This window comes from Diceros bicornis, chromosome 18 (assembly GCF_020826845.1).
Source record: "Diceros bicornis minor isolate mBicDic1 chromosome 18, mDicBic1.mat.cur, whole genome shotgun sequence".
Classification (NCBI taxonomy): Eukaryota; Metazoa; Chordata; class Mammalia; order Perissodactyla; family Rhinocerotidae; genus Diceros; species Diceros bicornis.
The window spans coordinates 9,132,424-9,155,965 of NC_080757.1; the positions used below are offsets into that span (position 1 = coordinate 9,132,424).

Genomic DNA, 23,542 nt, shown 5'->3' on the forward strand with positions numbered 1-23,542 from the left:
CTGTGGTTTTGTGTGTTTTTACCCAGTTGTTTCAGGCCAGAAGTAAATCTGGCCCCTGTCAGTCCATCTTGGCCAGAAGCAGAAGTCTAATTCTATTTTGAACTCCCTTTTCACAGTGAAATTATCCAGTAAATGAGACTCTGTGCCTCCCTTATATTTTCAATTCAACATACTTCACCCATTATCATGTTTGAAGCACAGTGAAAAGATTAAGAGGAATAGTTTTACACGCAGCACAACCATTCATTTGTAGTGCTTTATTCTTCAGGATTCATGGTTCCTGAAAAGCATGTCTTGCTAGCTAATAGTAATGAATTTTCTAGCATTGTTGTTTTTTGCCAGGAAAAGCTGTTTTCAGTTAAGAAAAATATCCCTGTCACTGAGAATGTACTAGGTGCAGAGATTGCTGTAGATTGGGTGTGAGAGGATGCTACCTCCAAGTTTTTGTCACTGCGTCTCCAAAACAGAGAGCATCCGTTTTGAGATGTCTACCCTCTGAAAGCCTGCTGGCCTTTGGGGTTTGTGGAGAGGAAGGAGTGGAGGAGAGGAGCAGCACGTATCGCAGATCCCTTTGGTTTTCTTCTCTTACCTTTGTGTTTTGAAATGCTGTATCCCTCTTTGCTTTCCTAGCAAGCTGTTTTGCAAGGATAAACACAAAAACGGAAGTAATCTTTACATAAAACCCTTAATAGCTTTTTCTCTGCTTCAGGAATCTTGGTGATGTGCTGAGTGTGCTTTGGCTTGGCTTCATTGACAGGTCTTGCACTAGATAAAATAAAGAACCATGAAGGGTCATTTGTAACTTCCTTTTGCCCATGGAATCTGTTAGCCATTCTGTACTTTAGTTGACCTTTAGAAACACTTTCAAAATCCTCCTAAAATAACAGTTTATTGGTAGAACTTAGACTTGAGACAATGAATGCCTTCCTTTCCTAACCTAGAAGCTAGGCCTCATTACAACCAGTTGGCCAGTCCTGGCTTCTGTGCCACCTAAGCTGTAATTTGAGGCACGAATGGACATTAGGCAGAAGATGAGCGAGGTGATAACAATAACTGGATCTTTTCAAAAATCCATGAGATAGAAAACAAGGAAGGTAGCTTTTTGATTAGTACAGACCCTGGTCTCTGAGTCGATGACAGACCTTGGAGAAGGTATGAAGTATCTTTCTACCTTTATTCAAGAGGTCTCTTTGATGGGGTTTCTTAATTATCTCTATTTTCACTATTCTATAGATTGTTATCTGTAGATGTTATTTCTAGATTCTAGTAGAAAGTTGTGCATTAGTTTTACCTGTCTGTGTTCGTAAGTCTCTAAATATTTTCATGTGAAATAGTGGTGGGGAAGGTGGCTAGCAGGACTCCATTTATACTGGCAAGTCTTAGTGACTAATCTTTGAACCTTTGCAATCATAACTTCACAGACAACTTTCTTTGAAGATACCCTTTCTTGTAGCTGTCACCTAGACTTAAGATTCTTTTACTGAAATCTTAAAACAAAAACAAAAATAAAAACATCTATTCTTAGCACTTGCTGTAAGAGTCTTTCTGGCTTAGTGGTTAGCTTTATGCAACTTGACCTAATCTTTTCCTCATTTGTTCCTTATTTCCCCTTATCCAAGGAGAGGTCCTTCTATATGTTAAATGTGAGAATTCTCATTGCTTCTCTCTGGGCATTGGACAGCACAGCACCAACTACTTCTTTACTACCTAAACTCAAGAGAGGGGCTATCTACTATTGACCAGAAGGCCTTCCATATGTCCAGGAGAGAGTGTTTTTCTTTCTTCTACCAACCTAGAGGACCGTCTGTGGTCCTTCCTTGGTTTAAACATCGTTTACTAAGTACTTGCTCTGTGCCACCAGTTGGGCTCAGAACTGGGGCAAAGATGTAGGAAAAGAAGACATAGCTCCTGCCCTTAGGGCCTTCGTCATGTCTCAGTCAGGGACCTGAAGTTGCACCTCTTAGAAGTGAGAGATCAGAAGTTGCACCTCTGTTTTATTTACTTGTTAAAATGTTGATAACTTTTTGCTGTGGAAAATTTCAAACATATAGAAGTAGAGAAAGTAAGGTAATGATTCCATTTTACCCATCAGTTGCTTCAGCAATTATCAACGCATAGCCAATCTTGTTTCGTCTATATTTCTACCCACCTACCCAGGCCTTGGATTAGTTTTGAAGCAAATCCAAGACATTATATAATTTCATTGGTCAGTGTTGAGGCTATATCTCTAAAGTATGTTTGTAAAAGATAAGGACTGTTTTAAAAAATATATAACCACAATGTCATTACTCCCTTAACAAATTAACAGTAATTCCTTAGTATAATCAAATATCCAGTCAGTGTTCAGATTTCCTGGATTGTCCTATGATGTTTCTTTTAGGTTGTTCAATTCAGAATCTGAACATAATCTATACATTGCAACTAATTGATATGTCCCTGAAGTTTCTTTAATAGATAGGTACCTTTGCCAAGTCACTCTCTTTTTTTCTTTGCAGTTTCTTGATTGAAGAAATGGGATCATTTGTCCTCTAGTTTCCCACCAGCTAGATCTTGCTATTTGTATCCCCATAGATTGTTTAACATATTTCTCTATCCCACATATTTTCTGTAAATTAATAGTTAGATTTAGTGGCTTGATCAGAATCAAGTTTGTTATTTTTGGCAAGAATATCTTATGATGACTGTCCCTTTATTTTTAATTTACAGCCACTAGCTAGTCCTCCCACGATTATGTAATACTGAGTTAGAAGATGGTTTTTCTGAATGTCTAAAGATAGGAAGTATCCAAACACCTAATTATTCCAAAGGGATTTTCAAAGGATGATTGTATTAGTTTTCTATTGCTGTTGTAATAAATTAGTACAGACTTTGTGACTTAAGCTACAAATTTATTATCTTACAGTTCTGTAGGTTCGAAGTTCAATATGGGTCTCACTGCGCTAAGATTAAGGCATTGCCAGGGCTGGGTTCCTTTTTGGAGGCTCCAGGGAAGAATTCATTCCCTTGCGTTTTCCAGCTTCTAGAGGCTACCCGCATCCCTTGGCTCATGGTTCCCTTCCTCAGTCTTCAAAGCCAGCAAATTACATCTCTCTGACCCTTCTTCATATCTCCCTCTGACTACAGCTGGGAAAGGTTCTCTATTTTAAGAACTCTTATGATTACACTGGGCCCACCTGGATAATCCAGAATAATCTCCCATCTCAAATACCTTAATCTTAATCACATCTGCAAAGTTCCTTTGGCCATGTAAAGTTACATATTCACAGGTTCCAGGACTTAGGATGTGGACATCTTTAGGGGGCCATTATTTTGCCTAGCACAATGGTTATCCATTTTTTAAAATTAACACCATTATAAAATTGAAGAATGAATAGTAGAGTGTGGGTATGTTGCAAATGATCTATTGTGACACAGTGACTTGGGTTATGTGATAGGGTAGGGCTTATATAGTAGATTATGGTAACGAGCTGTCATCATCACATCATAGTAGTTTTACATGTTCTGCCTGACTGCGTGGTTCTTGATTGTTTATGTTTTTGCAAGTAGCATCATTTTACTTTGCTCATTGTGTCTAAGATGATCATACCACTTTCCCTTAGAAATGCTGCTTTAGGATTTGGAGATGCTCGGGCCATCAATATGGTTAATATTACATACACAGCATCTCAGTTATCTGGACCTGCTGTGTCTTTGGATTATGGAATGAAAATTTATTGTAGCACTTAACCATAGTGAGGAGGTGCTAAATTCTTATAGAAATGATTTGAGTGGAGCAGAATTTTTAGCCCTCTTTCTGTTTTGCATTAGAGGGAGAACTTTTAGGTAGTTAAGTCAGAGAATGAGGCTAGGTTGAGAGAAAAGAGTGCACTGTAGGTATTTTTCATTCATAACATATGTCTCTACTAGATAAAGCAACTTTAGAACTTTAATGATTCTTTTGCTAATTGAAAACTGTAGAATATCTTCTCTTTTTAAATTGTTTTACGTTTTAATTCATGTTGACGCTTGACCTTCAGTCCTATATATGGATTATTCTTGGGATGCATTTGGAATTTTACTGTAACATCAGTCATCCTAGAGCAGCACTAGGTTGATGATAGATTTATCTTGGAGGCCATCCAAGAGGTTGTTACTAAGGACCAAAAGGACCTCATTATAAAGTGATTTTGCTATAAACTGGTCCCTTGGAACGATCCCTGGAGACCGCAGGTCATTTGTATAGTTAAAAAAGTACGTAGTGTCAAAAAATGTCACTAAAGGGTCCTTACCTCACACCATTAGTTTAAATAAATTCCAGGTGAATTAATGAGTTAAGTGTAATGGCTTAATTCCGTAAAAATACTAGGAAAAATATATAAGTAAATGTTAATGTGATCTTGAGTAAGAAGACCTTTGTGGTTTCTGCTTTTGTGGATATTCTTATATGTGAAACAGTCATTTTAAAAACTCCGTCAACAGGCAAAGTTGAAGTGGCATGTTACCTCCAGCTGGCATATTGCTCGGGTAGAAAGAGTCGTTAGACTCAGCCTCAGTGTTCTTCCCAGTGCACCTGACAGCGAAGGAAAAAAGTTCTTAGGAAGAGATCACTGAGACTGCCTAGTTTAAGAAAAAAAAAAAATCAAATTTTAAAGAAAGGGTTTTGAGTTACTTGAGTTCTTTTCTCTTTAAAGTTTCAAAATTTAGAAAAGTAATACATTTTTGTTTTTTAAAAGAAAAATGCTATTTCACTACACATTGTTTTATATCCTGCTTTTTAACTTAATAACACATCATGAACTTCTGTCAGTATTACAATATACATGTGCTGGATGGACCTGGAGGGTATTATGCTAAGTGAAATAAGTCAGATGGAGAAAGTCAAGTACAATGTGATCTCACTCATAAATAGAAGATAAAAACAACAACAGCAGCAACAAATACATAGATACAGAGATTAGATTGGTGGTTATCAGAGGGGAGGGAGGGGAGGGAGGAGGGTAGAAGGGGTGACTGGGCACAGGTGTCTGGTGATGGATGGTGATTAGTCTTTAGGTGGTGAACATGATGTATTCTACGCAGAAACCGACATATAATGATGTGCACCTGAAATTTGTATAATGTTATAAACCAATGTCACCTGATTAAAAAAATAAATTAAATAAATAAAATATATAAAAAAATAAAAAATATATATATACATGTGCAATATCATTTTTAATGGCTGTGTAGTGTTTTACTATATAGATATACTATAAACTTTTAGAGAGATCCCTGTGTTTGGGCATTTAGGTGGTTTCCAGTTTTTCACTATTATTAATGTATCAGTCTGAATATAATCAGGAGAAAAAATTGAACAGGGAAAGTTTGACATACAGAGTTATTAACTGTAACAGGAAATGAGAGTAACAAGGGATTTGCTGGCAAGATGTACAGAGAGCAGAAATAGCGGGTAAGGTGTAATCACTAACCCTTAGGCTGAGACGGAGAGCCCAGGGAAGTGGCCCACGCCACCAGGGCTGAGATGCAGATCTTGTTGAAGAGGGCGCAACTAGAATTCCCTGGATTTCAGAGAAGTAGCTGTGGTGCCTAGCCGAGCCTAGCCAGTGGAACTTGCTAGAAAGCTGCCTCTAGGGTCCAGGGAATACTGTTCATGGGGACGTGTTTAACTGGAGGCCCTCTGTTATAAAACTGCCCAAGGAGGGGCTGTGTCTGGAGAGGTTGCTGGCCTTGGGGTGCTGCTGAATACTGTACACTGAAGGAGCTGGACGTTGAAGAAGCTGTAGACACTGCAGGAGCCTGTCAAGAGAGCAGGCTGGAGGCAGGAAGCAAAAACCCTTTCCTCCTGTAATGTCTCTGCAGTCCCCTCTACTGACAAAGCTGACAAAGGAAAAAATATTTAAAGGGTCCAGATCCATTTTCACAGAGCAGTCAGAAAGGATGAATTTGGAGCTAAGAGGCAATAAATTGATAACCAGCACAAGGAACATTGTTTCAAGGAATATCCTTGTATATATACCATTACATACTATCTGAATGTTTTCTTACATACATTCCTAGACGTAGACTTGGTAGATGAAAAGGTAGGCACAGTTTGCTCTCTAGAAAGGTGTTTTAACTATCCTGCCATTACACAGTACTTAGGAGGTTCAAGTTCTTCACACGTTAGTTAACGCTGGATATGAGCATTCTTTTTAATCCTTAGAAATCTGATAAGTCAAAAACAATCTCACTATTATTTTTTACTGGTATTTTAAAAAAATTAGTAGTGATGTCAGAGCTTTCATTTGTTTATTTTCCCTTGTTTATTCTTTTGTGAATTTCCTGTCTACATCCTTTGTCCATTTAAAAAATTGGAATCTTAAGTCTTTCTTAGTGATTTGCACATGCTCTTTAGGTATTAGTATCAGAAAGTTTAAATGTTTATGTAGTCAAATCTTATTACTTAATGTTTATTATTTAAAAATTTAAGTCATCTGGAAATTATTTTAGTTTAAGGTATGAGGTAGGTATTTAATTTTTTTAAAAATTTTGTTCCAATAACTGTTAACTGTTTTCTCTCTCTTTTCCTAACTGATTTAAAATGTTACTTTTTCATATATTGAATTGTGTTACATGCCTGGGTATATTTCTGGACTTTAAATTGTTTTCCTTTGGTTTTAGTTAGTTAATTGTTTTACTTTTTCTTTCAGAACAGGACGCAGGCCTCGATGCCCTTTCCTCTATAATAAGTCGCCAGAAACAAATGGGGCAGGAAATTGGGAATGAGCTGGATGAACAAAATGGTAAGAACACGTCTGAGATTGACCAGATTTGCCGTTTAATATAAATACTAAAGGCTTGAATATTTGTTAAATGATTTTAATATTACAAAACACGTAAAGTGGTTTAACATCAATGGATTATTATGGTTTAATGCAATTGAGGGTGGTTTGTGGCAGATTTAGATTATAGTTACTAAGTACTATTTCAAGAAATTTGATAAAAAATTTCCAGTTCTCTGTAGCTTCTTTTAAAAATACTTTACGATGCATTTATCCCAAGAGCTTTCCTTTATGTGGTAATGCAGTGAAATTGCACAGAGTATTCTACACTGATGAGGCACACCGAGGCTGCGGGGATTCCGTGTCAGCTACACACCCAGTGGAGTTGGCTCCTCTTTCATCCTCTTCCAGGCTACAGGGCAAAAACGTACTTGAAGACCTTTATTCAGGGCTTGATGTGCCGAATCTGGTGGGAGAAAGATTAATTTGCAAACCACCAGCACATGGCTTGGGAGAGCCAGAGCTTTAAGCCAGAGCCTACCCAAAAGGCTCTTGTGCTTGAGGTGTGTGGTGTGGGGTTGCGGGAGCCTGAATGGGGGTTGGAGCACTAGGAATGGAGACGAGAGGTTGGATGCAGGGGACTGATGGCGCTTGTACTGTGAGGGACACAGGGGAATTGGAGGGTCACTGGTTTGTGAGTGGAGATCATACGTCTAGTTTGGACATGTCCAATTAGAGATGCCAGTGAGAGATCCAAGTCGAAGTGTTGAGTAGGCAGTGGAAGATATGGTGCCAGAGCTCAGTGAGAAGATAGGACAAAGAGATGTGAGAAGCTTCAGCGTAGAGGTGATGTGTGAAAGCATAAGAATAGTTGAGTTTCAGTGAAGCTAGCATTTATCAAAAGCCCCTACTGTGTCCTAAGCACTTTCATCCATGTCATTTCATTTAATCATGAAGGCAGTGTTATCTTTGTTACAGATGAAGCTCAGAGTGGCTGAGGGACCTCCTAATGTCACATCACTTACAAGTGACAGAATTGAAATTCCAAATCAGGTCTTCTGATTCTAATGTGACTGCTTTTTCTACTACACTAGCTTCCTCTCTAAGGAAGACAAAGTAGGGAGAGAAAAGTAAAAAGTAAAAGGTTCTAAGGTTTTAGCTTTTGGTGATAGTGCCGTGGAGGCTCATGCTGGAATGGCTTTCAAGAAAAGTTATCATGTGTGAGCAAGCATAGAAGCCCTGGGAGTGGGGAATGCTCACTCAAAGGGAGGGCTGCTTCTGTCAGAATTGTGCAAGCACTGCTTTTCTTGATCTCTACGAAGAATGGGTTAGTTTGTCCCCACAGTACTATTCCATTTTTCTATCGTAAATAAATAAGTAAATTCCAGGGGGCCGGCCCCATGGCTTAGCGGTTAAGTGCGCGCGCTCCGCTACTGGCGGCCCGGGTTCAGATCCCGGGTGCACACTGACGCACTGCTTCTCCAGACATGCTGAGGCGGCGTCCCACATACAGCAACTAGAAGGATGTGCAGCTATGACATACAACTATCTACTGGGGCTTTGGGGGAAAAAGGAGGAGGATTGGCAATAGATGTTAGCTCAGAGCCGGTCTTCCTCGGCAAAAAGAGGAGGATTAGCATGGATGTCAGCTCAGGGCTGATCTTCCTCACACACACACACAAAAAAGTAAATTCCATCTATCATAAATAAATAGATTATTGAAGTAAATGGAGAAACCTTCTATCTTTACAATCCTGATAGTGATTTTTAACAGTTTAAGCACAAGGAGGAGGACAGTTTAGTCCTTTTTCTGATGGTGCTATTGTGAATCTGCTAATTCATGTATTTGCATATAGTTATTGGCCAGTTCCTTCCTTGAAAGGCAGTATTGGTAAGAAAATTAGCTCTATAGACAATCTGCCTATCATATGTATAATTGTTCTTTATCCCAAGGAAATTTAGCCTATTCGGTGGGTCAGACTAGACGGGATGCTTCCCATCACACTGGTGAAGCTTGCCCATCCTATGACGTGCTTGGATAAGCGTCTGTATAGTAATCTCTGTGGAGATGCTTAAGAAGTGATGGTGCATACTTTGGTGAAGTGACTTGCTGACTTTCCAGATCAAATCACCATATGTTTTTCCCCACATAAGCAATCATGCCAGCATGTCCTTATTTTGTCTTTCCTCTAGTTCAGTGGTTATCATACTTTGCTGCATGTTAGAGTCACCTGGGGAGCTTTTAAACCTCCCAAAGCCCAGGCCATACCTGAGTTGGGCTGTAACAAATTACCACTAACTTATTATCTTACAGTTCTGGAGGTCAGAAGTCTGACATGGGTCTCACTGGGCTAAAACTAGGTGTCGACAGGGCTGCATTTCTTTCTGGGAGCTCTAGGGGAGAATTAATTTCCTTACCTTTTCCAGCATCTAGAGGCTGCCTGCATTCCTTGGCTTGTGGCCCCCTCCTCCATATTCAAAGCCAGCAACAGCAGATTGAGTCCTTCTCACGTCACATCACCCTGACCTCTAACTTCTGCCTCCCTCTTCCACTTTTAAGGACCTTTGTGATTACATTGGGCCTGCCCAGATAATCCAGAATAACCTCCCTGTTTAAGGTCAGCTGATTTAGCAACCTTAATTCCATCTGCTACCTTAATGCCCCTTGACCATGTAACCAAACATATGCACAGGTTCCAGTTTGTAGACATCTTTAAGGGGACTACCAGTCTGCCTACCACAGTTCTTTATACCGATTAAATCAGAATCTCTATGGTGAAGCCTAAGCATCAGTATTTCTTAAAGCTCCCTGGATGATTTCAGTGTGCTGCCTTGTTTGAGAACCAGTGCCCTTGTTGAATATGCTGAGAGAATGTATTTGGTACTCTACTTGTATGTTGCCTGTCCTGTGGTCACGTTACGGATATAATAACCACACAAGCACGGGAGAACATTCACATAGTTGCATATACACATCTGCCGTCCCAGTCACAGTCAGGGACTCTTTCTTCTCTCACACACTTTACCCCCATCCTTTTCACTTCTTCCTCCATGCCTCCCCAGTCCTCATCTCAATTCCAGACCCGGATGCATACATGTGTACAGAGACAAACATGAGGTATTTTTCCATTCGTTGCCAAAATAAGCTGGGTTTTTTCTGTGGTGGCCTCCCAGAGAGATTGCAATTATGCTGGTGGTTTTCTAATGTGCACATTTGCTCCTCAGAAATAGGGCACTGTCAGCCATTTTCTTTTATAGGAACTGGGAGACTCTCTGAGGATAAAAAATTATATCCCTGCTAGGACTATAATCAGGCTTTAGTCCTTTTGTCAAAATCAGAAAGGCCATTATATCTATAGGTGTGGAGAATAGGGTTGCAGCCCCATCTGGATTTTTATTGTGACCCGAATGTGTAATGGGGAGTCTGGGACACTGGGGAAGGATACCACTTTTGCTGTAAATATCTCTATTTGATTTACTGACCTACTGAATTATTCTTTTGGTTTTCATTAAATGAGAGAAGCAATTGTCCAGGATAATGGTCAGCCAGGCCATTTTAGAGTCAAGTATCAAAACCTTACTAACAAAATACATGGTACTTAGAACATAACCACAAAGCTGAAGGGTTGAATTATCATCAATTTAGGAATTCAGTTTCCAATCTTCTCATATAGAGTTAAAAAGGGCCTGACCAACACCAGTAATTACCCTGTTCATATGCCAGTGACCAAGCGTAATGAGGAAAACGATTAGCAGTTAAGTGAAGATGCCAGTGATGGAGGACCTCAGTGTGTGCTGCATGTGGGGGTTGGGAGCTGGTGGAGGTGGGGGGTGGCAGGAGAGGGGGTGGAGAGCCAAACCAAGCAGATCACCTCATGGAACCACAGAGTTTAGTCCCCTTCAGTTCAAGGTGAACTGTGTTGGTTCACATTGATTGTGATGAACTGGCTGGTTACAAAGAGCTCATGTCAGACTACCCAGATACTGTTCGAGAATGAAGAGTTGTGGTACTGGTTTACTGAAAAATACCTTAAAGTTCATGCTCAAGAGGGCAGTGCCTTTTGAAAAGAACACTAAAACAAGAAACTGAACGAGATTGACTTGACTAAAGTAGATGTGTCTGAGACCTAATTTTGATGTTGGCCAAACCTTGAAGTCAGCACCAAGAAGAGCCATAGAGGCACGGTTCTGATGGATGAAATAGCACCAAGAACAGGCTGTTGCACAGCTCTCTGCTAGTACGGGCCAGTCCTCATCGTTATTTTTGATGTTCAGATATCCCAAATTTGGCCAATCCTTTTCATGTTTCTCTGTCTATCTTTGAGACTTTCTGTGCTTTCTAGAAGAAATCAAGGTGACAAGGAAGGCCACTTATCTCGATAGCAGCAATAATGGGATTGAGAAAACCAGTGTGTTCTTTGGAAGAGCTAGAAAATACGACTATGCTCCTTGAAGGACACAGAATGATCAAAGATTTCATATGCATATTAGTGAATTACCATTGTAAGGGTCTGTTAGAGCCCCTCAACTGAATTTTCATGTTGACCGTTTAGGAGAGTAATATGGAAGGCTGAACAATAGCCCCCAAAGATACCCACATCCAGATCCCTGGAACTTGTGAATGTTACCTTATGTGGCAAAAGGGACTTTGCAGTTGTAGTAATAAATTAAGGATATCGAGATGGAGAGATTATTCTGGATTATGTGGTTGCGGCCTAAATGTAATCACAAGTGTCCTTATAAAAGGGAGGCAGAGAGACATTTGACACATAAGGCGGCAATGTGACGACTGAAGCAAGATGCTATAGTGCTGGCCTCGAAGATGAGGGAAGGGCCCGAACCACGGGATGCAAGGAATGCAGCTCTAGAAGCTAGAGAAAGCCTGGAAATGAATTCTCCCCTTGAGCCTCACCTTGATTGCAGTCCAGGGCAACTGATTTCGGATTTTTGATCTCCAGAACTGTAAGGGAGTGAGTGTGTTGTTTTAAGCAACTAAGTTTGTGACAGTTTGTTAGATCAGCAGCAGGAAACTAATATAACTGTGTCTTTTTGTCAGTTGTCAGTGAACTCAGGTTAACTACTCTTATGCTAAAAAATGTATATTGAGACCTTCAGTGTCTATAGCTCCTCTTACCTCTTGAAGAGATTTCTTTAAAACAGCCTTCACAGAAGGCAGTTTGCAATTCTGGTGCCCTAGTAAACCTCTGCCTGAAGCCTCTCAAACTATTAATTTAGCACTTTGATAACAGAATTTAGTCTTGTACTGGTGAAATGTGGGGGCAGTTTGGTGAAGGAATCTCTTCGTGGATTATCTGGTATCAGAATTTCCCAGAGTATGTTAGGCAAGCTGATTTTAGGTAATGTGTAGAGAAACTGTTTACATTTTAATAGTTGCATATTTCAATGTGTGATAGAAATAAAAATGACTAGCATTTGAAACCGCTGATTTCACAGCAATGTAAAATTTTCTTAATCAACTTGTATAAGCAGAAAAATAACAGTGAGTTGATATAAAGAAAAACATTAAGCGTATATGGTCCAGGTGAAATATGAACACGGCAGAAAGTTCTGAAGGTGGTATTTGAAATGCTGACATTTGGGAAACCCTGCTCTAAGAAGACTCTTTTTGTTCATGTCTGGATTGCTGTAGAATACTTAGTTTGCTTTTGGCCTCGTCCTGGTACAGTGCTCTGTGATTTAACATGTGCGCCCTTTCCACTTGGCCCTCCTGGTGGTGAGATCATGTTAGACGAGTAGCGGGATCAGATCTGGTGAAATGATGTCTTCTAGCCCTGTGAGCCCGTATCTGTGTAAGGTGGTAGCTGTGGCCGGAGTGATGTTGTCTGGTCTGCCCCCCTGGAACTTAAATATGCTTGCCCTTTGAAGGAAGCAAGACAGGCATAAACTGCATTCCTCTAAAGGAAATATAAAATAACTTGAGTTATAGGGAGTTCCTGTTACTGCTCGGCAGTTAGCGCATGAGCAGGGCGACACCCGAACCACCGCCTAGAGCTACATCCCAGGAGAGCTGTGCCTGGGACTGTTAGTGCGTTTCTCTGGGCCATCAGGCACTTTGCATGTGAAGCAGGATTTTATGAATTGACATGGGAACCTAACCCCCCTGCCCCAAATTTGGAATGTAGGCGCACATAAATGTTGAGTGGGGAAACGGTTTTCTCTAAGTGGCTGTGCTGATTGGATTCAAGTTTTTCCTTTATTGAGATTTCGTTCAGTGGACTTGACCAGCTGCTAGGATTAGTGGAGTGGCTTCTCAAGTCTGCATTTCATTCATGAATAAATTTGTGGATTCCGTATTCTTAGAGAATCTTAGGATGGAAGGGAGCTGATGAGGTCATTCCCTTCCCCTACCCCGGCCATCTTTTCATCTTTTGGGAGAGCTCCATTCAGTCATCTCTGACCTATGGTCATCTGTTCTTTCCTCTAAGATCTTCTGGAAGGTGTTGTAAATTCTCTTAATGTGCAAAATCAGCAGCAGCAGTACCAAGTCATTTTCCTCTGCCCACATTTGTGCTTATGTTTCAACATTTTACCAACTGGCTCCGTAACTGTCCTTTATCTGGATTAAGTAACCTTTTTCTTTTCCTAATAAGGTAAGGCCTTATTTAACCTAGTAAGGTCTTTTCCTTAAATCCAAAGTAATATTTTCCCTTCCTTAGTACATTCTCCAGTCATTTAACAAATATTGAGTGCCGATTATGTGCCAAGCACTGTGCTAGAATCCATACATACAACCGTGGCAAAAAGATGTGGCTCCTGCCCTCATGGAGCTTTTGTTTTAGTGGGGGAGGTAGATATTAGACAGATAACCACACACAGATACCCAGTTAGAGACCATGGCAAGTAACAGACAGGGTACCATAGAACATATAACATGAGAGCCTGATGTGGTTTAGGATTGGGAAAGCCTTCTCCTGGGAAATGATATTTGAACTGAGATTTAAAGGGAAGAGCATTTCAAACAAAGGGAACAGCATATGCAAAGGCCCTTATATGGAAAGGAGTATAATGTGGTTGAAAAACTTGGAGAAGGCCAGTGTACCCAGAGTCCAGAGGGCATGGGGAGATGAGAAAGGAGAACAGGCTGTGGGGGAAGGCAGGATCATTGTGTAGATGTGACCATTGACCTGTACTATACAGTGACCTAAACATCCATCAGGTTAGTGTTACCAGTTATGTAAGAGGACTCAATTTTCTGCTTTATCAATCCTATAATTATATCTATGTAATTTACTTAAAATAAGGGAGATATATCTATATATCTATATCTATATTTTTTGCATTGTCCCAGTGCAGTTAGCACATCTAAACTGAGAGTGTTTAGCCACTTTTGGGGAGAAGAAATAACCCCGTTGACATTCACATTTATTCATTCATCAAATATTTGCAGAGTACCAGCTGTGTGTGTGGCCCTTTAATAACTAAAAACAAGACCTCTTTCTTTACTGCTCTCATAGTCTAGCTGAGGAAGACAGATGTGAAATAAATATACCCCCAAATCAAGGTATTTTCTCAAATGGTGATAGGTGCTATCAAAGAAAAGACCAGGCTGCTGTGGCAGGGATGACAGGTCTGATTTCGAATGGTGGCTGAGGTTTCGGGAAGGCTGCAGTTGGCCAGTGAAGGGGTAGTAAGCAGTTGAAGCGTTCCAGGGAGCGCCAGGACATCTCATGTGAGGCCTTGGAGGCTGGAGAGAACCTTGCAGGATTGAGAAATCAAAAGAAGGCGTTTGTGGCGGGGAAGGAGTGAGTAACGAGGCAAAGGTACCGAGATGAAGTTGTGGAGAGATTCAGAGCCAGGGCTGGGAGGACTTCACAGTGTGAACACCTAGTAGGCCCTGAAAATTACACAGAATTTATATTTTCCTGGGAAAGACTCTGGGGTTTTTTAGCCACAACCAACAGTGGTGGTCAGGAAACAGTTACGTTAACAGTGATTTTGCGCAGGCCTTTGGCTCCATGCTAGTTTATACTATGTCTTCTTTTCAAATATACAAAAGGCTTTACATCCTTCTTCAGATATTGATATTTAGTGCTTTTATTATCATTTACTCCATTACATTTTCTAATTGCCATTGATTTTTCTCTTTAACTCATTGTTTCTAAATTTTCAAACGTATGCATTTTTAAACCATCTTTTTATGGTTGATTTTCTCATTGAATTGTGTGGGGATCAGGGAATTATGTTCTCTATGATCCCAGTTCCTCTGAACTTGTTAAGATCTCCTCTGAAGCTTGGTAACAGCAGTGGTTGGTAACTACTCCACGTGTGCCTTAGGACAGTATGTAGTCTCCAGTCTGGGGAGACAGGGTTTTACAGACACTTATTAGATCAGGCTTGTGAATTCTGTTGTCCACATCTTACATGTCTTTACTACCTCTGTGCTTCCTCTATCACTTTCTGAAAGAAGTGTGATAAAATCTCCTTCTGTGTTTGTGAATTTAGCAGTTTTTCCGTGTAATTGGCTCGATTTTTTATTTTATAGATTTCAAGGGAAGGTTATTAGGTACATATACGTACATGATAATTTTTGGGGGGTTGGTTATCTTTTTATCATTATGGAAATATCTGTCTTTATCTCTAATGCTTTTCACATTTAGGTCTGTTGCTCTGATATTAACATCACTTTCCAGGCTTTCGTTTGGTTAACATTAACTACTACAGGCATGCGCCGCCTAACGACATTTTGGTCAACGACAGACTGCATATACGAAGGTGGTCCCGTAAGATTAGTACTGTATAGCTTGGGTGTGTAGTAGGCCATCCCATCTAGGTTTGTGTAAGTACACTCCATGATGTTCACACAATGACGAAACCACCTAATGACATTCTCAGAACATATCCCCATCGTAAAGCAAGGCATGACTGTATAGTGATTCTCAACCTTTGTGATCTAGGATCCCTTTTGTATTCTTAATAATTGTTGAGAACTCCTACGAACTTTTGTTTATGTGGGTTGTATCTGTCAATACTTACTGCATTAGAAATTAAAATCAGACACATTTAAAAATTTTTATTAATTCATTTAAAAATAACAGTAATAGGGGCCAGCCCAGTGGCATAGTGGTTAAATTCACATGCTCGACTTCAGCAGCCTGGAGTTGCCAGGTTCGGATCCCAGGTGTGGACCTACATACCACTCATCAAGCCATGCTGTGGCGGTGTCCCACATAGAAGATAGAAGAGGATGGGCACAGATGTTAGCTCGTAATGGATGTTAGCTCATGGCCAATCTTCCTCACCGAAAAAAATAATAATAATAACAACAATAAACCATCACATGTTAAAATAAGTAATTTAATTTTTATGAAAAATAGCCTCCACATATAAGTAGCTTAAAATAGCAAACACTTATTATATTTTTTATCTTTCACTACATGTCCATTGTGGGTCAGTGGTGGGCATAGTTACTTAAGATCCCTGGCTGATAGAATAGTCACCATTCAAACTGCTGGTCACTGTGTCAGACAGTAAGAGAGCTCTAGAGGGCCTTGTTCCTGTGGTTAAATTCTCTGGCCCAGAAGTGACATGTCAATTTCATCCACAACTCATTGGTCAGAGCTAATCATGTGACCCCACCCAGCCACTAGGAGCTGTAATCCTATCAGGGCTGTGGCCCAAGGGAGTGGGGGTGAGGGACAGAAAATACTGGCTGAACGGCACAAATTAATATCAGAATGGCAGTATGTAGCAGTTAAGAGCCAAACTGCCTCTGATACTTAACTAGCTACATGACCTTGAGCAAGTTACTTAATCTTTCTCTGTCCTAACTTTCTCATCTATAAAATGGGGATTTTAGTGTCTATTTTACAGTGTTATGAAGATGAAACGAGTTGGTATGTGTGAAGCTCTTAGAATAGTACCTCACACATTGTAAGCACTCTAAAAGTGTTTTCCATTATTAACTCTATTTATTCACAGTGCAGACTTTTGGTCAAAATGGTAGACTGAGCTAATTTGGCGGAGTCCTCCCACTCCCTTTTCCAAATACATGGAAATGTTAGATGAAACATTTTAAAAAATCGTTTTACAATTCTTAGCTGAGCTTGAAAGCAAGAAAGGGAGTTTCCCAGATATCAGAAATGAAGGTGCTAACCCATAGCGGTGAGTAGAGTTGAAGCCTCACGGCCCTCAGATAACCAAACCAGATACGTACCTTTGAGACTAGCGTTTTAACGCTCATGCAGAAATGGAATTGAGGCTGTGGTCCCTATGCATTGTGGGGGGGCTGAAAGTGGGCTTTCCACATAAAGCCAAGAACTGGGAAATGGCAATTTTATGGGAAAACTAATTTTCCCCATTCCCACCTAAGAATGGGATGCTCAGTTAGGCCTCCTCCCTTCGGCCACAGCCACCCTTGTATTTCCAAAATGCATACCTAAGTTTACAATGTTCTAACAAAGTCTAAGGCAAATAAATCTCTCTGAATAAATCAAGTTTAGCATTCTTAAACTTTCTTTCAAACTCCTCATCTTTCTTGTTGTTTTAAACTGAAGCCCCCTTTTTTTCTATAGTCAGTTTTTTGTTTTTTTTTTGTGAGGAAGATCAGCCCTGAGCTAACATCCATGCCAATCCTCCTCTTTTTGCTGAGGAATACTGGCCCTGAGCTAACATCCGTGCCCATCTTCCTCTACTTTATATGGGATGCCACCACAGCATGGCTTGACAAGCAGTGCATTGGTGCATGCCCAGGATCTGAACCCCGGGCAGCTGCAGCAGAGCATGTGAACTTAACCGCTATGCCACCGGGCCGGCCCCTATAGTCAGTATTTTATTTAGGTTTACTAACACGTTTTACTGATTTCTGTTATAATCGTTGTATCCGTTCTATTACTCAGCTCTTTTAATTGATTTATTTTTTAATTTTGAGAACTCTACTTTTAAACACCAGTAAGCTTTAATGCTCACAATTGCTTTTTTCCACAGAAATATTGTTTTTAAAGTTGTAAAATCTTTTAAACCTTTGAATGGTACTAGTTACAACTTTAAAATGTTCCTTCTGCTCCTTGCATTATTTCTGTTTCCTTTAGGTAAGTTTTGGTTTATTCTTCTCAGTCTTTCTCTTTCATGCTGTTATGGGCTGAATTATGTCCCCTCAAAATTCATATGCTGAAGTCCTAACTCCTAGTACCTGAGAATGAGACTGCATTTGGGAATAGGGCATTTAAGGAGTTAATTAAGTTAAAATGAGGTTACTAAGATGGGTCCTAATCCAATATGTCTGGTGTTCTTAGAAGAAGAGGAAATTAGGACACAGGCACTTAACAGAGGGAAGAGCATGTGAAGACACAAGGAGAGGATGGCCATTTTCAAGCCAAGGAGAGAACTCAGAAGAAACCAGACCTGGTGACACCTTGATCTAAGACTTCTAGCCTCTAGAATTGTGGGCAAATGAATTTCTGTTGTCTAAGCCACTCAGTCTTGGTACTTGGTTATGGCAGCCCCAGCAAACTATATACACGCTATCTTCTTTCTTGAGTGGGAGGACTGGCTCTGTACTCTATGTAAATGGGCAGGATATACCAACAGGCAGGTTTCCCTTTGGGGTATGTGGTTAGGGAAAAGAGGACTCAAGCAGATTCAGGACCCTTTGCTGTAACTCTCACTCCAAAATTTCTAAGGTAAGGAAAACTTGAACCCTGTGACATCTTTTATATATTTTATTTCTTCTCTCTTCTGTGTCTCGTTCACTGATCTGGACGCCTACACCATGGGTACTCCCCAGGCAAACCTTCCCCTCTAGGGAAATCTGTTTTGGGGACTCCAGCTGGAGCCAGTACTGCAGACTACAGTCTACACAGGGCAGGGGTAAGGGCCAACTAGCTCAGCTGTTCTGTGGATAGCTCTCCACTCAGATGCCCTGATTCCTGCCTTACAGCCACTTGTTTGTAGGCCATTCTGTGGCTCCCAATAGCCATTGACTCCAGGCCTGGAGCCTCTCCAGGATTCTGTCAGAAAGAAAGAGCTCCTATCTGTGGTTCTGATCATGTTTTTCAAGTTGCTTTTTCTTTTTCAGTTTTGGTTTGTCAATACAGTCCCAACTATCTTCTTTTTTTAAGAAGGCCTTTAAAATGACTTATTCACTGGTAGCACTCCTTTGTGTTTTCAGTGCCACCATGGGTTTGTTCTTTCAAAAAATATCTTTACTGACATTTCATTGTGCTCTTAGGAAGAAAAGAGGCAGCCATGTATGCTGACTCTACTGTCTTGAACTCAAAGTCTCTCTTTTATTATTTTTTATGAGGTCACACTATCTATAGAAATTGTTTTGCTGAAACAGCTAGTGCTCTGGGAGCTTCAATTAAACAAGTTTTTAGTGTAGTCTGTGAACGTTGTTTTCTAGGGCTTCTGTGATTTGAGTGATACCTCCAAATTATCATCCGATATGTTTGTAGATGAATTTGCCTAAAGATAAGACCATTAGAGATATGGAAGAAGGTGATTGTTTTCCATGCACATATATTAAATACTTGGTGAATGCAAAATCAGTTTTTTATCATAATATTCATTATTCATCTCTAGGAAAGGCTTAGTTTATAGTAATGGGGGCTGGTGGGAGAGAGAGAGAGTGAGCTAGCGAGCAAGTGTGTTGTTCCAACAATTGTCCAGCACCAACTAAGTGTCCAATATTCAATTCAGTTTTGACACTAACTGCCTGGAGTTAGCATCAGACTCCACAGGTTTAAGGGCTCAGTCCCACAAGACTGCTCTCACTTTAGATACCAGTCTCAGGTGTCCCCAGTTCTTCTGCCCCACTGGCTACAAATACAGTGTTCCCATGACTCCCCTTCAGGATTCACAGAACTACTCACAGAACTCAGGAAAGCACTAAACTTATGATTACAGTTTTGTTATAAAGGATACAACTCAGAAAAGCCAAATGGAAGAGGTACATAGGGCAAGATCTTGGGGAAGGGGAGCCCACAGGGCGTCCGTGTCCTCTCCAGGCATGTCAGTCTTCCAGCACATCAGTGTGTTCACCAACCCAGAAGCTCTTCGAACCTCATTGTTAAGAGTTTTTATCAAGACTTCATTACGTGGGCGTGATTGATTAAACCTCTGGCCACGTGAAGAGCCCAGATTCTTTGAATTTGCTGCTTCTACAAAAAAGATACTTGGACACATGCACAGTGTTTTTCATATAGCTTTGCTGCTAGCTTTAACTCTGATGATGGTTGGGTCCACATTGGTTTACAAGGACTTATTTTGCCCTTCTGGCCTAGTGCCTCCTTTACCTCTTTCTTCTAGGCACATATCTTGGTCTTCACCCTGGCCATGTGGCTACTCTGACAGGCCGTCTAACTGGAGAGAGGCAAGGATTTTCCAAAGGAAAGGCTGTGGAAACCGTTGTCAAGGAAAAGGGCATTTATCCTTAGGCCCTAGGGCAGCTGGCTTAGGTGATTCATCAGGCTTCCTTTCCCCTGGGCTTCACCACAGTTCCTATTTGACTTCCAAGAGGGAGGCTATCAGGCCAACTGAAGCAGCTGAACTGGAGAATGGATGGCAAAAAGCAAGCCAAAAAGAATCTTAAGGGAAAGGCCAAAGTGATCACAGATGCAAAGGGCTGCTCACAGTGGAAGCTCCACTTCCTACCACTTTAGCCCAATGATAATATTGTTCCTCCTCCTCGGTGCCTTTGCAGGAGGGGGAAAGCTGGAGCTCTCCTTGCAGGCTATGCCAAGGGTCTCCAAGACCACTCCCAGGTTTGGTGATTTGCTAGGAGGACCCAGAGGACTCATCTAAAGTTTATTTATAGCCCCTAAATCAGTACTTGTGGTTCTTTGCAATTATTCACAGACATGTATAAAGAGGTGAAAAATTTGAGTCATCCAATGCACACATTCCTAGCCAAGGTCAAACAAGGTGATGTTCTGCCTTTTTGTTTTTGCTCTCATACATAGATGACCAAAGGATGGAGACTCTAGCTCTGGGGCCAATTGGACAGGGTTTGAACTCTGGCTCCTGTTAGTGGGGTGGCCTCAGGCAAATCATTTAACGCTTCTGAACCTCATTTTCTCTTTTGAAAAATAAAGAAAACAGAACAAAACAGATGAGTTGTTTTTAGGATTTAAGGTTATAATCTATGTGAGATATGTATATATTTTTATATATGTATACACACACACACACACACATATATATATATATATATGTGTATATATATATACACATATTTCCCTTAGGAACAGTGTTTCGGTATTTGCTGATTCAGTGTTCATGGTGACTTTATAGAACATAACTACTGTGAATAACAAGAATCAACTCCTCTTATGCTCATGGTTATGATTTGTTACAGTAAAAAGATACAAAGCAAAATCAACAAAGAGAAAAGGTGCATGGGGAAAAGTCCGGGAGAAACCAGGTGCAAGCTTCCCATGGGCTTCTTCCAGTATAGTCACATAAGGCACGCATAATCCCCCCAACAGTAAGTTGTGACAACACCTGTGAAAAGTTGCCAACCAGAGAAACTCGAACAGAGACTCAGGACCCAGAGTTTTTGAGGGTGTTGGTCATGAAGGCACCCTCTGCTTGGCATGTTCCCAAATTCCAGACTCCCAGAAGGAAAGGAGGTGTTCAACATAAACCATATAGTTTTACAGTTTAGGAACAGTGATCACTCTTATCAGTTCATGGTGGGAACCCTCCCCAAATCCAAGTTCCGCAACACTAGCCAAGGGCCACCTTTGTAAGCAGGTAAGAAAAGCAGTTCTGCCTGCTGTGTTAACTAGTTTCTGCAGAGGCCTACACCAAATGTGATTTATTTATCATCTTACTTTTCTCTGTGATTGGAGGATCTGTGAAAGAATGAGAATGCTTGATTCCTGAGAAAATAGGAGCGTGATCTTCAGAAGGGAAGGGATGCAGAAAGAAGGTGAAAGCTATTCAAAGGCCAGCTCCATTACTGAAGACCTTTAGCTGAGCTTGGCTTCTCTTTAGGAGTCTCAGAGAATGTGCTTCTAAAAGTTGGAAGTTGTTTAGCATATGGGGTGGTGAAAAGGATTGAAGAACTTTGGTAATAAAAACCAAAGCAGCAGGAAGGAAGTGGTCTGATTAGAACCAAGTGCTTAGGCAGGGAAAGACAGCATAAGAAAGGAACTGAAGTTGCTGAGCAGTAGTTTCAGTTGATTTAGAATCCTTAAAGAAGCTTGAGCAGGAAGGTAACGTGGTCTTCTTGACAGTTTATTTTGGGGAGAGACACAATGTTCTCTTTCCATCTGGACAGTCCTGCCAGGAGAGAGAAATCATAGAGAAAACATTTTGAATGCAGTGATAAAGACCTTTTATTTTATTTTTATTATTATTGCAATTGCTTCAATCATTTAAACAGTGGTTTAGGAACTGGATTGACATAAAAGGTAAAATAGTTTTGTTGACCAATTTGGGTTAGTTTGAAATCTATAAACACGACTGTAAAAAATTTTTATTGTGTACTAAAGAATTAACAACTAGTCATTTAGAGTATGTTTATAACCAGCCTTTGAGTATATTTCAGTGGTAAGTGTTGTGTACCTACGAAAAAAGTGAACTTAAGGAGACCCCCGTGTTGTTTCTGCACCCCTTGGGGTCATTTGGGTAGGGTGATTTGAGGCCCTGTATACAGAAGTGACCCTCACCTCTGTTTCTGGATTGACTCCTAACTCATGTAGGATTGGTGCTTCTAAACTCATTCTAAGCTTGGACAATCTCTAGGAGTGGGAGTAAGGTGAATACTCATTTACTATTTTCTTTTGTCATCTAATGAAAGAGCATAAGAGTAGCCATTTTTATTTTGCTTTATTTTAAAAATAATGCTTTCTCTTGTACTTTTTCTTGCCAGAAATGAGCAGAGAGTCTAGGAAGAAATAAGTAGTTGTGTTTATGGGAGATATGTTTCCGGGGGGCTCATGGAGAGATTGGGCTTAAAGTAATGGTTTGGGATATAAATTAATGAGGTGATTGTATTAGATTTTCATCTTATATCACTGGTGTATTTGTAACCTGACTAATACCACTGTAGTTAGGCCTCAGTTTTCCGTTTGAAGGAAGAGAAAGAGACATGGAGCATCTTCAGGGTTGTGTGTGTTTGTGTGAGAGAGAGAGACAGATAGACAGGCAGACAGATGTGGACTCAGATTTGAATAGGAATGTATTTGATGGTTCACAATACGTTAAAGTACCTGGTAATGATACTATTCATCCTGCTCAAGGGAATTTATAGGCTGACCAGGTACCTCATCTTGCCTCACTGAGAGTTGTGTTGTGCTCCTTTATCTGATTGGAATAATGCAAAAAGACCAGCCTGCCTGAGCTGCTCAGTCTTTTGTTAGGTTGAATTTTAAAGCCCCGTGGGGTGTAGGTCGTATAAAGAGGAAAAGTACCAAGATAATTGTAAGAGTTTTTTTCAGTCTCCTTGCTTAGGTTGTGCCACTTACCATGAAAACTGAATATCTTTTTCTTATCCATAGAGGCTTTGAGTCACAGGTTGGATTCTCCTCAGAGCTGACTCAGGAGGGAGTTTAGTATGCAGAATATTTATTAGGGAGTGCATATGGGATCAACACCTGTGGGAGGGAGGCCATGGAAGCAGGATGGGCAGAGGGAGAAGCTGAGCTTGACAGCAGCCTCAGCCAACCCCGTGAGGAGCTTTGGAGCCGAAATGGCGTGTCAGAATTGGCCCATGTTGAATTCACATGGCTGGGCCTCTGTACCCACCTCTTCATCAGTCATTGGATGTGGAACGCTCTGGGAAGAGCATGACCTTGGGCAAGATAGCTCTTAAGACAATCGCTAAGGAGGCTGGTGGC

At 40.6% G+C, this 23,542-nt stretch overlaps 1 protein-coding gene across 3 annotated transcripts in view; it reads left to right on the plus strand.

Annotated features, from left to right (window-relative positions):
• The window catches only part of STX8 (syntaxin 8), a 243,449-nt gene that overhangs the window by 53,644 nt on the left and 166,263 nt on the right, over positions 1–23,542 (plus strand). For all 3 annotated transcript variants that reach the window (XM_058559723.1, XM_058559724.1, XM_058559725.1), the window contains exon 6: positions 6,669–6,761. In XM_058559723.1, the coding sequence (XP_058415706.1) occupies positions 6,669–6,761 (93 nt within the window). The remainder of the gene's footprint in view (positions 1–6,668; positions 6,762–23,542) is intronic.